The sequence below is a fragment of the Peromyscus maniculatus genome, chromosome 15 (genome assembly GCF_049852395.1).
Source record: "Peromyscus maniculatus bairdii isolate BWxNUB_F1_BW_parent chromosome 15, HU_Pman_BW_mat_3.1, whole genome shotgun sequence".
NCBI classification, from domain to species: Eukaryota; Metazoa; Chordata; class Mammalia; order Rodentia; family Cricetidae; genus Peromyscus; species Peromyscus maniculatus.
Window position 1 is genome coordinate 78,353,804 of NC_134866.1, and position 14,827 is coordinate 78,368,630.

The 14,827-nt window shown below is 46.1% G+C and overlaps 1 protein-coding gene across 2 annotated transcripts in view; it reads right to left on the bottom strand.

Annotated features, from left to right (window-relative positions):
- The window catches only part of Map1b (microtubule associated protein 1B), a 100,932-nt gene that overhangs the window by 4,884 nt on the left and 81,221 nt on the right, over nucleotides 1–14,827 (bottom strand). For both annotated transcript variants that reach the window (XM_006994415.4, XM_076552120.1), the window contains one exon: nucleotides 4,238–10,733. In XM_006994415.4, the coding sequence (XP_006994477.1) occupies nucleotides 4,238–10,733 (6,496 nt within the window). The remainder of the gene's footprint in view (nucleotides 1–4,237; nucleotides 10,734–14,827) is intronic.

Consider the following 14,827-nt stretch of genomic DNA (forward strand, 5'->3'; position numbering starts at 1 on the left):
CCATTTTTCAACAGGAAGAGACGTCTGGTCACCAACGACCGGAAATGAATTCAAAACCAGATGTGTAATGAGTACACAGGGCCTCTTCTGGCAGTGCTCGCCGGCCTGGCTCACATAACTTCAGCTGCAGCCTTGGGTCTGGACCAAGGCATGCCCACTATGTACTGTGCTTGCCGCCCTACTGTGCGGTGGCGATGGATGGTGTCTGAAACACACTGTTCTTGTAGAAACGTAATGATTTAATTATGGAAAGACAGACCTTTCATAGTTTCCTACTGCCACCTCAGCATGTAAATATCATACGAGTGTATCTTTGGATTGGCTTGTGCTAGAACGTTTCATTTAAAAATAAAACACTGCTATTTAGCCGGGCGGTGGTGGCGCACGCCTTTAATCCCAGCACTTGGGAGGCAGAGCCAGGTGGATCTCTGTGAGTTTGAGGCCAGCCTGGGCTACCAAGTGAGCTCCAGGAAAGGCGCAAAGCTACACAGAGAAACCATGTCTCGAAAAAACCAAAAAAAAAAAAAAAAAAAAAAAAAACACAAAAACAAAAAAACAAAAAAACACTGCTATTTGAATTAATGACTTGAGCTTCAGAAAAGAAAAATTGTTCAACAAATTTTGGGTTGGAGCTGGGAAATTATTTCTGAAATGGCCCTACACATACTTCTGCCATTCTGTACTACATACTTATGTGAGGCAATATTCTCAGCAGAGATGATTATAAAATAAGAATATTGATCAAGTCTGAAAAACGTTGATGATACTCGCCATTCCACAGTATTCAGCTAGAATTTAATTCTTCATGTAAAAAATGAAAAGTACACTCACTTTACCAGTGTGCAGATTTTCATCTTTAATAAATACTAGATATGTGCTTATGTAATTAATAATCATTTTAAAAATCCAAAGGAAGCATTTATATTTGGAAATTAGTGACTTTAATAATCCTTTTTAGGGCCTTTTACTAAAAAAAAAAAAAAAAAAAAAAAAAAAAGCTCAATGGGATTCCCTAACATTTGATCTAGAAAGCAGTTCAGACCTCAACCCCATATGGTCCATAGGGTCCTCAGCACCTCAAGCTTATCTAGTAAATGGATGAGCTAGCCCACTCTCCTAGAAAGCGGAAATGTCTCTCCTTAGACAGTGTTGGACACCAATCTTTGGCAAAAGGAAGGTCCAGAAAGACTAGGCTTGAGCTAAACTAACCAACCATGCCAGATCAGCCTGGGGAAACACCTGGCAGCCAAAATTCCCAGCCTAAATGAGAAAGAGCTGGGAAAAGCCAAGATTTGAATGAACCCCCAAAAAGTGTCTGGGCACCCCTGTGTTGTAGAATATTGTTTTAAGATGTGTTACATTTGTTTATGCTGTGGAACATTTGTTGAATGATGCAAATATGTGTTGCATTCTTATATGTTGCGTCTGTTTAACTCTGTGAAGCTGTGTTACTGTGCCTGTCTAAAACACCTGATGGTCTAATAAAGAGCTGAATGGCCAATAGTGAGGCAGGAGAAAGGATAGGCAGGGTTGGCAGGCAGAGAGGATAAATAGAAAGGGAAATCTGCGAGGAAAAAGAAGGAGAAGCAAGAAAACAAGGAGAAGAGGATGCTAGGGGACAGCCACCCAGCTAGCCACAGAGTAAGAGTGAAAGTAAGATATATAGAAGTAAGAAAAGGAAAAAACCCAGAGGCAAAAGGTAGATGGGATAATTTAAGAAAAGCTGGCTAGAAATAAGCCAAGCTAAGGCCAGGCATTTATAATTAAGAATAAACCTCCATGTGTGGTTTATTTAGGATCTGGGTGGTGGGCCCCCCAAAAGAGCAAAGAGCCAAAAGAGTTTTAAAAAAATGACCAGCAACACCCCTGTTTGGTTTAGTATTCTGGAAACACTAGTAGAAGGAAGGAACAGCACTCTGCCACATAGTCAGAATCACTGCAGATGATTATTGATGCTGGCCTCATCTTGCTGAATCTGACCTAGACACCACTATCTGCTCACCCCAGATGATTCAAATGATAGTGGGTTTCAGGTCACTGTTGCAAAGCCATTCAAAACAGCTAGATTCTACATGCCGATTCTTTCCTTTCTTTATGGGGAAGTTTAAAAACTGCCCATCCCAAAGTCAAAACACCTGTGAATTCTATCAACTACCCCATTTTACTTGGGGGGTGGGGTGGAGATGGTGAGAATGGGCTAGAGTTGTATTTAGATAAGTGAATTCATTTTATAAGTAAGTTGGGAGACCATGTGTGTGTGTGTGTGTGTGTGTGTGTGTGTGTGTGTGTGTGTATGTGTGTGTGTGTGTGTGTGTGTGTGTGTGAGAGAGAGAGAGAGAGAGAGAGAGAGAGAGAGAGAGAGAGAGAGAGAGAGAGAGAGAGAGAGAGACTCTGGGCTGAAAAGCCTCAAGCTATCCATTTGAGGACCCCCTAAGAATTCTGACTTAGAAGCCAGCCATGGCAGCACACACCTATAACCACAGAAGTGACAAGAGGGACATCAGGTGTTCGGAGTATCCTCTATGATGTAATGAATTAGCAGTCAGCGATGTCTACAATTTTCCCTTGAACAGGAAAATCCTTATCATCGATAAATGGTTTACCCAAATATACCAAGCATCAAAGCTATCAAATGCCCACCTAGGTTTGTTTTCAAAGTCAATTTATGATTCCTTTTGCCTGCTTTAGAAATCTGAGTGTGAGTGAGTACAGGGGCGCATGCATGCCAGAATATATGTGGGGATCAGAGGGGCTAACTTCCCACATTGGCACCCAGAGATTGAACTCAGGTCACGAAGCTTGAGTGGCAAGTGCATTTACCCACAAAACTATCTCACCAGTACTGTCTTTACCTCTTCAGATGCCAAAAGAAAAAACACTTAATCAGTTATATGAGCTAGTGTTTTAGCAAATTTCAGCTGTTTTTTTTTTTCTTCCTATTTAGATGAATTTCATGCCTTCTCCTAAGTATAAGATGGTTGTCAACTCTTCTAAAACAGGGAGTTAATTATCTGGTGGTTTTATGTTTAATCTGATCATGACCAAATTCAGTTTGTTTTCTATTTGAATTGTGTAAGTGCCAAGCCTGACAAAATCTGATGTCAAAATAAAAACCTGAGGCTGGAACTAATATGTCCTAAAGGGTGCTAGATGTGAAAGCCCCAGAAGTTGGTCTCTTGGATTTTCCCTCATTATATCAAGGAAATGCTTAAGTTGAGTTTTTGCTTTACACGTTTGGATAAATGTATTATTTTGTGGTTGAAGATTCCTGGGTAATTATGGGATGCAAACAAAGTGTATTACTAGATGTGATTAAAGCACAGGAGGAATTGTGCTGCCCAGGAGCCGTCCCGTCAAAAGCCTGCTCACACCGGTTCTGGTGGTGCACTCCTGTGACCCCAGAACAGGAGGTAGAGGCTGGAAGGTCACAAGATCATAACCAGCCAGGGCTATGAGGCTAGAACCAATCTCCCAAACCGAAAGCCTCAAGCTGCTGCTAAGAAATGGAGACCGCTGTGTGTCCGTGGCAAATCGGGGGCCCCCAGACATCTTTATTTAGCTCCTGTTGAGTTGAAATCCAGTCTGAAAAAGTACTGTGTTAGTAAGGCCATGGGTAGGAAGGAAGAAGAAACAGCCTTTAATGCATCCTTCTCTTTGTACTAGACACTACTGGTCAACTGAATTACTCTTCAAGAGCAGGTAAGAAAACACAGATGTTTCAATGGACACATGTTGCCCAAATGATGGCTTAAAAAAAATTGTGAATTTTTAAATTTTACATTTTAAACTTTTTCAGAAGAAATAAATATTGTGCCTAAACTGAACATTCCAAGTTTGCTAGGGGACCTCTGGTTTGCTCTAGGCCTTTGGAGCTCCTGGCCTATCATCTCAATGTGATTTTTAGGGCCAATGTGCCTGAAGTCTCCCTGAACAGCCAGAGACATATATTCTTACTTTTGAAAGTTTGCAACCAGGCTTGCAGCTGCTGTCCAGAACGATACCAACCCAACAATCCCACCCGACGGATTCCAGCAGCCCTGGACCACGTACTCTGCTATCTCTAAGCCTGGGAGCTGCACTGGACTAAGAGGTGTACCTTTGGGCAGAAGAGGAAGGCAGAGGGGAGGTGAAGAACAGTCCCTGCTCCCTGCTCTTCCCAGCAAAAAGCCACACCGAGAAGTAGACAAGCGTCGAGCGCAAACGCAACCATGGTCTGTGAAGGGAGACCCCCACCTACCTGCTGTGGCGGTCTTGGCTGACTTGGACGCAGAGGCGTTGGCGGCATTCTTCGTCTCCTTGTCTTTTTCTTCCCCACGTGCGGCTTTGACCTCAGGGGTGGTGGTGGTCTTCGTTGCCTTTTCCACAGATTCTTTCTTCTTGGGAGAAGCCACTCTGGACACCTTGTCAGAGGATTCCTTCAAGGCCCCTGGTTTGGGGGATGCTGCCAGGGGCTTGGACTTCCCATCACCCTTCTTTACAGGAGAAGAGGACTTGGTCTTCGTGCCCGGCTTCTTGGTCTTGGCCTTCTCTTTCAGGTCCTTCTTCAGAGCTTTGCCTAGGTTCTGCTCAAGGGCCAAGGCCTCTGGGTCCACCATGGACACGTCAGGGTGGCGAGGAGAAGGGCTTCGGTCTTGCATGGGGGCTGGAGGTGGATCCATGTGTTTGTATGTGACCGTTTTGTCGGTGGGGATGGTTTCTGACTCGTCTTCAGAGTCAATGTTGGCATCAGCTGTGATGGACGGGCACTCTTCCGTCTCCGGGGGAACATCGGAGTCGGTCTGGGATGGGGCTGACTCACTGACTGAGGTGGGTGGAGTTTCATCACATTGTCGGCCCTGCTGCTTGCCTCCTGAAGGTGGAGGGGCTCCTCCGGCCTGAGTGAGGGGCTTCTCGGAATCTTCAGTGGACTCTTCACTGGCAAACCACTCCAGAGGGTTTGGATTAATGAAGGAAGGCGAGAGCTCTGTCTTGGGATGTTTGTATTCGCAGGAGGACACAAGACATAAATCAACATCCTGGCGTGCCTCGGAGGGGGACTTCTTTTCTGTAGTGTAGCATCGGTCTGAAGTCTCATAGGAGTATGTGGATGCCTGTGGGGTCTTGGTGATCTTCTCCATGGTCTCATAACAGTATGTTTCGGTGTCTGGACTCCGTGTTGTTTTTGTAGATGTCTCATAGGAATAGCTTTCAGACTCAGGGAAGCTGGTAATTTTCTCAGTGGTTTCATAGGAGTAGCTACAGTCTCCAAGTGTGTGGCCACCATCCTCAGAGTCGTCATAGCCATTGCTAATGTCATCCAGGAGCCTTCTAGATCTCTCAGTCTTCTCGTAGGTGTAGCCACTCACTTCAGGGGTCCGTGTGGTCTTCTCGCTGATCTCATATGAATAACCACCCTCTTCAGGGGTCCGTGTGGTCTTCTCAGTAATTTCACAGGCGTAGCCACCGTCTTCTGGGGGCTTGATGGTCTTCTCAATGGTCTCATAGGAGTACCCACTGTCACATGGGGACTTCATGGTTCTCTCTGTCTTCTCATAGTAATAGCCGCCCACATCAGGGGCCCGGGTGGATTTCCCATATGATTCATAGTCATAATCTTCTTCATCTGGAGATCTGGTGGTTTTCTCGGGCTTTTGATAGGCATAGCTAAAGTCGCCGGGTGTCTTCCCCCCGCTGTCCTTCTCCACACTAGATGTGGTCAAGTCTCTATTCAAGGCCAGATGATGCTGCATTGTATCAAATAACATTGAGGCACGGAAGCCATAGGGCTCTGCAGAGGCAGCATCCAATGGTGGGGAAGAGGTTTGGCGACCCGCCGCATTCTCTGTGGCTGCAGAGGTAGAATCTGAAAAGCCAGGTGAATACAAAGGTGAGGATTCTCGTGGGGTGAGTGGAGAAATATCGGATTTTGGAGAGAGCTTCTCTCCTTCCAGACTTTGCACCTTCTCGGAGGTGAGTGAGGCATATAAGGACATGTCTCTGGGAGGAACCACATCAGAGAGAGTGTCTTCCTGAAGAGGAGAGGCTATCTGAGAAGGGGTGTGAGCAGAAGAGGTGGATGGGGAAGCCTCCACCTGAGATACCGAGATGAGCTCAGACAGGTCATTATCTTGGGTGTAGGATGGGTCCTCCATTGGTGGGATCTTATGTGACAAACTAGAATCCTGGATATCAGAAGGACTATAGTCCACTTCAGTTGGCCCATTTTCGGTGATATGAAGCACGCTCGCACCCGCAGTAGGGTGGTCTGGAGACTGTCGACTGAAGTCCATGGCAAGGGAATGCTCAGGTGATTCCTGGCCAAATTCAATAGACATCGAAGACTGTTCGGATCGGTGATCTTGAACTGGTGTCCTGGACTTGGCTGTCTTAGGGGAGAAGTCGGGAGGAGAAATGGACATCGGTCTTGGGCACTCTTCTTTAGATGGAGACATTTCTGTTTCCTGGAAAGTGGTAGGTGTTTGCACCACAGATACCGAAAGCGAGTCGTCTACCTCTGTGGAGTGTGGGGAGCCCACTTCAGCATGCAGAGAAGGAGACACGTCATCTGTGGTTGGCTCTGGAAATGAGCTTGTGGCCACCGAGGCAGTGGAGACTGAGGCCACACCCTCCATGTGAGAGTAAGTATCTTCTGCCACGCCCTCATCCACAGGAGTGGCCGATTTGTCTGAGACGGTGCCTTCTGAAATGGACATCTTGGTGTCTTCTTTGAATGAGCCAAACTGACTGACATCTATTTGTGTTGGAGACACATCTCCTCCTAGTTTCCTTTCATCCAAAGCCAGAGCTGATTGAGAACTCATGATTTCAACATCATTGGTTTTCTTTTCTGGACCAAAGTCTTCCTTTATCGGTATGAAGCCTGTGCTTTTCCCTTCCTGTTTGTCTTGGTAAAGACCAGTGGAAGTCACGTCAGACACTGGGCTTTCTTTGTCTGGGAAGCCTTGCTTCCCATCCTTTCCTTCAAAGGGGCTTTCGGTACATCGGCCAAGAGCCTTGCTATCAGCAGTGAGAAAGTCGTCATATGCAGACTCAGATCCAATAAGAGGAGGGCTGCGTAAGGGAGACAGAACTTTCTCAATGGGAGACTCCGAGTCGGGCACGGGCTCATCCATGGGGCTTATGGAAGCTCTCTCATGCTCGTCTTTGGCCTCACTGAATTCAAAACCCGCTGGAACTGCCTGCGGCTTTTCAGTGGCTTCTGTAGGTAGGTGACTGGACTTCTCATCGGTGGGAGATTGGTAGTAAGGTGTGTGGCCAGCACTGCCAGTCACAGACTGAGATGGTGATGCTACTTCCAGGGTCTTCTCCTCAGGACTGGCACAGTGTTCCTCCACTACTGCTTGGGTCACTCCAGGGGAGACTGATGTCGCTTCTGCCTCTGCAGAGACTTTAATCTCATTGGGTGTCAGAGAGAAATTCACACTGCGTTCACCCAGGGGAGTCTTCTCTATGGGTGATGGCGGAGAAGGACTCAGGGATGGGCTCTTGGATGGGCTAAGTCTCTCATCTGAAATGTCTTTGATGTCCAGCACGGCACTGGCTTTCACTTCTTTCTCATCGGAGCAGTAAGCGTCACGCAGAGCAGACTTGCTGAATTTGTCTTCTTCCATGGATGAAGGTGGTGATATGGTAGAGGCGGACGCATTGTAATCCTTCCCATCTGTGGCATCCGTTTTTGACCCCTCTGACAATCCATTGAATGACGCCACAGCAGGTTTGGAGTATTCCTGAGAATACAGCGAAGACTCATATTTGGTAATGTTTACGAACTCCTGAGATGGGGACTCTGTCTCCTCATTGTTGGTCTCATCACTCATCACATCGCGAGGAGTAGACATCTCATCCATTGGAGTAGGCTCACTAGATATCTCAATGGTTGACTGAGTATATCCAGAAGTGGCAGTGAATTCTTCAGGCTGGTCTTCTCGGTTCTCCTCATCAGAAGCGGTGGCCTCACTCTCTGAGCCTCCAGGTAGAGTCTCATCATGAATTGAAGACGCAGGTTCTCGGCCAGGAGACTGGGCTCCAGGTTGCTTGGTTGGTGTGCTCAGGAATCCGTACTGCTCCTCAGCAACACCAGCCTCCGCAGCCTTGTCAACCACGGCCATGACATAATCTTCAGCCTCAGCCTTTTCAGGCTCATAGTCTTCTTCTCTGGCATCCTCTGCTTTGTCCTCCTCTTCACCCTCCTCCTCAGACTGTTCAGCTTCCCCTTTCTCAAGCGCTTCATCCATGTCTTCTTCAGCCCGGTCATCACCGCTGGTCACAGACTCCCTCTTCTCCTTGATGTGCACGTCCGCCTCAGCCTTTGCACATTCGTCATCTTCCGTGGGGCTGTGCTTCGAGGCACTTCCGCTCACATTGTCCTCCCCATCCTCTTCTGGCTCCTCAGCCTCCTCAGTTTCCGCCTTCTCTTCATAGTCTCCGGTCTCAGAGGATTCTTCAAAACCAGCTCCTTCGTCTTCAAATTTCTCAATGTCATCCACTCCCTGCTTCTCGACCGGCTCCAGCTCCTCGGGGGTTTGCTCACACTCCCCCTCCCCTTCGGTAGTAGTGATGCCCTCGTCAGGCGACTCAGCAGAACCTTTGCTGACTTCTGTCTCTTTCTGGATGACGTAGGCTTCCACCGGCTCGGTTTCCTTCAGTTTCTCTTCGTCTTCAATGAGCTCCAGCTGAGGCTTGATGTCCTTTGCCACATCGATCTCCTCAGCCTTTAACTCCTCAAAGTCCTTGGTTAGATCCTCAGGGGATGACATAAGGGACCTCTCAGCTTCAAGTTCTTTGGCAGGACCACCGGCCGCTGCTATCCCAGCCGCTGCCACAGCAGCAGCCGCGGTGGCCGCGGTGCCCACGGCTGTGGCAGCTGCCTCTGTGGTCTTGCCTTCCTTCTTAACGACTTTAACTTTCCCCTTGTCCTTGAGCTTGCTAGCAGCAGCAGGCTCCTTCTTGGTGGACTCTTCTTTCTTGGCTACTTTGGGTTTTAATGCCGCTGGTTTTTTTGTTTCTGACAGAGGAGTCGATTTCTTTATGTCTTTGGAGATCTTCTTAATTTCCTTTTTGGGTTCCTTCTCTTCCTTTTTAACTTCTTTCTTTTCCTCTTTCTTGACTTCCTTCTTGGCTTCCTTCAGGGGTGTCTCCTTCTTAACCTCCTTCTTCAGCTCTTTCTTCTCCTCTTTTTTGATTTCTTTTTTGACCTCCTTTTTGACCTCTTCCTTTTTGGGTTTCTCGTCTTTCTTGAGTGGCGTTTTGTCTTCCTTTTTAGCCACTTCTTTCTTGGGCTTTTCCTTCTCCTCCTTCTTGTCTTCGGGTTTTGCCTTGATTTCTTTTTTCACCACCTTCTCTTTGGTGACTTTAGGCTTGCTCTCGGTGGCTGGCTTCTCGGCCACCTCGGCTTTCACAGGGGACTGCTCCTCTCTGCTGGGCAGCTCCTTTTCTGTCACTGAAGGTTTGGGTTCTGTCTTCACCGGCTTGTCTTTTTTCACTATTACTTTCTCTTTGCTCTCAACTTTGGGTGTTTTTTCCACTTGGCTAGCTTTTGTGACTTCAGGGGCTTCCTCTTTGGACTCCTTCCTCACCGATTTACTCGGGAGTGGCTTTGCAGCTGGCTTCAGGCTTTCTCGGCTGTCAGCCCTCTGCTTCAATTTGACTTGCTTCGCTGTGGGGGTGGGCACCTGGCCAGTGAGATCTTTTTGGGTGGCCAGTGGCTGCTTTAGGAAGTCTAGGTGCTTGAGTTTTTCCAGTCCTTCCAGGATGTTGTACTGGGTGCTGTTTCCAGGAAACAGAACGCGAATGATTTTCTCAGCAGGGTTGGCTGGGTGCCACACAATCAAAGATGAGACTGACGTTAAGTAGGAAATTGGGATATCGACTTCTTGACCATTGGGCAGGATCAGTTCAGCCTTGTCTTTGTTGGTACCAGTCCACTGTTGCATAAAATACTGCATTTCCTTGCTAGTCTTGACTGGGTTGAGGACGTACATCTCGAGTTTGCCCACTCCCATTTTTTGGAACAGGATGACAGGCTCGATGGTATTGCCGACACTTCTAAATAGGGGCTCTGGTTTCATGGACAGTTTGTTCAGGTACTGGAGGGTGAAGCACGCTTCTTCTATGCTCCTCTTCATCTTGATGTTGGGCTCTGGGTTCTTCAGATTCTCAGGGACATTGAGAAACACAACCCCCAGATCAGGGGAGATGAGGTTCTTCATCCAGTCACTGTTGCTGGTGGAACCCTGGGACCGTTCCTCTTCCAGCTCTGCAATTTTCCGCTGCAGCATGCTGTTGATGCCAGGCAGATTATCATCCCCAATGTGGGTGAGCAGGATGGAGTCCACACGATCCAAGTGCCGAATGAGCTTCCAGAAGCAGGATTTTCTTTCGGACCCTCCGTTAATCAGCATATTGAATCCGTTCACGGCAAACAGGGCAGAGTCACCCCGGCCCCCCGGGAAAATGTAACAGCAGGGCTTGGAGAGCTTGAGAAATCCGCCCGAGGTGGGAGGTTCCAGGATGTCGAAGGGGGAAGGAACTTCCACGGACTCGGAGAGATACTCTGTGAACTCAGAAAGTCCCTCCATTTCTGGCAAGATAGAAGCTGAGTTGAGCTTAATGTTGATGAAGTCTTGGAGATTGTGTCTGTCAAGGTTGGAGTTCTTCCAGTCTCCCTCCTCAGGGCAGAAGAGGGTGAGGCTGGCTTTGTTGGCAGGGTGGGTGGTGCTTAGCAGCTCCCCAATCTGGGTTTGTAAAAAAGAAAGGAAGAAAGGGGTTAAGTGACGTCATTACTGATCCATCACTCCCATCTATTATTAGTTATTTCAGGATCACTGACTTTGCATAGGGCTAATATCAAAAATCTGGCCACGGTTCTGATTAAAATATTGATAAGCTTGCATTTTGGAAGGTGGATAGCCTCTGCCCCGAGTCCCCGTATGTACCCTCTGCCACCTCCTGACCTCTGCTTTAGAATCCTTTCCCCATAGGTATAGCCTTGCTCCAGAACCCCCGCTCTGGTTCAAAACCGGGAACCATCTGGATGATTGGTGCCCTACACAGCAGCAGTTATAAAAACAATTTGAATGCTGCCTCTGGGTGTTTGCCATGCCAAGGTGCTCGTTAACCAATCCTAGGCCATCACAGGAGAGAGCTGTATCCATCATTTCACCATGAGTTAGAAACCTTTACCTTCGCCTACGCCAGACAAAAATGCCAGCATGGAGAGGTGGGACGTTGGGTGTGAAGTCCCCCTGCTAACTAAGGAGCGACTGCGAGGAAAGGGATCGCCAATTGTCTTAAAGATGTGGCCCTTGGCCGATCATACCCTAGTGGTAGGCCACACATCAAAGAACAGATGGGCAGCATACATTGGAGAAAGTGGGTTTAAAAAAAAACAAAACTGAAACAGAGGACACAATGTTAATCGGTAGGGAAAAGGGGCAGTTCTGGGGGGAGTTAGGAGAGGGGGTGAATATGATCAAAATACATTGTATAAAATTCTCAAAGAGCCGATAAGAATAAAACCTTGCTTTTCTTAACCCAATAGGCACAGGAGAAAAAAAGTTTGATTTTTTTTTTCCCTTTAAGAGACAGGAAGTTATTGATTTCCCACTACTATAGCGAATTACTAGGTTCTGGCACCCACGCTCACTAAGTGCCTGGTCCTCTCCAAACACAAATGCTCCTATTGAAGCCATGATGACAAAGTGGTCTGGCAATTATACAAACCAGTGGCCACATTCACTCCTCCATTTAAGTTTAACTCCAAGGTGGAAAAAAATCAAAATAAATAATTTCAAGGTGTGACTCGCAGCTCTCTCCATAATCTCAGTGGATTCGGGACAAACTGGCTGTGAGTGAATAGGATCTCATTTGGCTTTACACATTTTTCAAGATACCATTCATTACTTCCCAAGGAAGGGAACATGGAAAACCGAATCAGGACCAACAAAAGTATGGTTTACGGAAACAGTTTCCTTTCTTCAATATCAAGGTCATGTGTTTCTTGGTCTTGGCTCAGCAAAGGCAAATCATGCCATCCGCTCCAAACTACTGTTTCAGCAAAATCTCACCCATCAGTTCAGAGGATCAAGTGACAAGGGGTATACATCCAGATGCAAATGATTCAGGGCCAAAACAAATGGCCATTCGTGAGCCATCGGCTCGGAGCCGTTGCCCTTGGTTTCTTGTCTCAATGAACTCCAGAATACTACCATTCCAAAGCTAGGAGTGTGAGGGGTATGTGTGTACAGGTAATTAATGTATAGAAGCCTGACTTTCCTATATTAGACTGCAGGAGAACAGTCATTTTTGTTTGGTTGGACTATCAATCCTGAGTACAGCAGTTGATGTCACAAAATACCAAAATAATAACAATGCGTTGCTATTTTCCTCGGACTTAACTGAATACTGTTCCATAAAACAGTTAAGCGTCAACTCCTGTTTTGGAAACTAAGAAAACTAACACAACAAATGGCAAGTACCCACGGGGGTAAAGGGCATCACTGATCAAATCTATTTTTATAAATGTCAGCCATCCTTGGGGAAATCTTTGTTCAGATTATTTGCTGGCCAAAGCAAACATGAATAAAGTTTCATTTTTATTGCATTTATTTATTCATTCATTCATATTGGGTATGTATGTGTTGTCATGGTGTATGTGTGTGGAGGTCAGAGGGCAACTTGCTGGAGTTGGTGTTCTCTTTATAACATGTGGATCCTGGGAAAAAGGTAAGGAGGGAATCAAACCCAAGCCAGCAGGCGTGGCGATCAGTGCCTTTACCTATGGTGCCATCTCATTGGTCTTTTAAATTTTTTCCTTATCCCATTTTATTTATTTCTCTTAAATATGGGTTCTTGTCCAATAATTGACATAGACCCTCATTACCATAATTTCAGCACAATAAGGATTCTCTCATTCCTAACTTTCACACAGAGTACATGAGAACTCTTCATATTTACATTTTAGGGGGCAAATCAATAATAATCCAAAGTGCTAAGTCTTCCACAATGGAAATTTAAAAATAAGTTCAGTTCATTTTAATCTTTGAGATCTAGTCTATCTGAGTTGAGTCAAATTGATGGCGTAGTCTAGCTGTGTGTGTCTGGGGTTATTTAATTATTAACTTATGTTAATGATTTTAATGTTATTTTTTAGATTTTTTGGTTTTATATGTATGAGTGTTTTGTCTGCACAGATATATGTGCACCACATCACACCTGATGCTTATGAAGGGCAAAAAGGGTGAGAACCATCATGTAGGTGCTGGGAACAGAACCCAGGTCCTCTGGAAGAGCAGCCAGTTCTCTTAATTGCTGAGTCATCTCTTCAGCCCCCAATTTGTAACTTTTAATATGAAATATACAGTCACCTAATTCAAGGAGAAAGTAAAAAGACTTGAGGGATATTATCCTACTTTCCATCTCTTTACCTGTCCCCAGAGAGTTCCTGTGAAATACAGGAAGTGACTCAAAGTGACTCAAAAACAAATAAGGTTGCCGAGAATTCTGAGGAAGTCAGAGAGCATGAAAGACAGCCAACAGCCATCACTGGACAGACAACTATGATTTAATGAGATCAGGAAAGCCAGCCAGAGAGTAAAGATCTAATTATTCTGGAAGAACATCAGCATGCTGTACCCAGTGAGACAAGGACATAAAGACAAGGATTGGAGAGAGCCAGTCAAGGAGACAGATGGGACAGGGCAGGAGATAGGAGGACTTCACAGCAGCCGTGGGGCTACCCAACACAACTGAACCCCCATGTCTTCCCATAGCCCAGTTCCAGGCCTGTGTGAGGAGTATCATGATGAGGACGGGATTCAAGGGCAACAGATGACTTAAGATACCCAGTCCTTGGTGATGCTCAATCCACAATCATTCGGTGAATGGTGGGGTCAGTGAGAAGGATCTGAGATGTCGGCAGGGGAAAGGAAATGATGACCAGTTCGTTGAAACCGGCTGCTTTGAGATGAACCGGAAGCCATGTTAATAGTACTAACAACCATACAGCGAACCCAGAAGCAGACTCAGTACACTAGGTTATACTGCACTTAACTTGGTCAGTTCAACACATGACATCTTTTTGCAGCTATGACAGCTGATGCCTATCAAACACAGGGACTGTTGCCATGTCTTACAGAGATGGATGGCAGACATGAGGAGGAGAAATCCTGCTTTGGAGCAAAATCATCTCTTTTATTCATTACCTTTTCTGATTACATGCAGGAAAGATGGTAAAGGAATAAAAGGCTTTACTGGAGACATTAACAAAACAAGATTTTGATTTCTAAAGCACAGATTTCAAACTGTATCTCCTTTTCTGATTAAGAGGAAATACTTTTGCTTAGCTGAAGAGGAAATACTGTAGACAGCGTATCTCTGGGCTTTGGCGAGACATTTAACAGGGTCTTGGAACAGTGTGATAGCAGAATTAGGTGATTTACAGGCAGTCACGTAAGTAGTGTTCTTTAGTGTCAACCTGGAGGAAGGTCTGTGATAGGCTGCGTCAAGGTTCACTTCTGTCCTGTTGAATGCTGACTAGGATGAAAATGGAGCAGGATGTTTACCAAATCTGTGCATGGCTTCAGAATAAGAGGCATAACAGAATGCAGGATGGTAGAACTAAGGTATTTATGAAGGCTTTGGACTTGAGGATATAATGCCATGGCAACTGTGAACAGGGTAGCATTCTAAAGAGATAAATGTTAAGGTTCAACAAGCCAGCGAAGTAAAAAGGATGGGATTGGAAGATGTGGCTTAGCGACAATATCCCTAGAAAACCTCGGGGATTTTAGCTGTCAATCAAATGGATTTACATGAAGCCAAAGAAGCT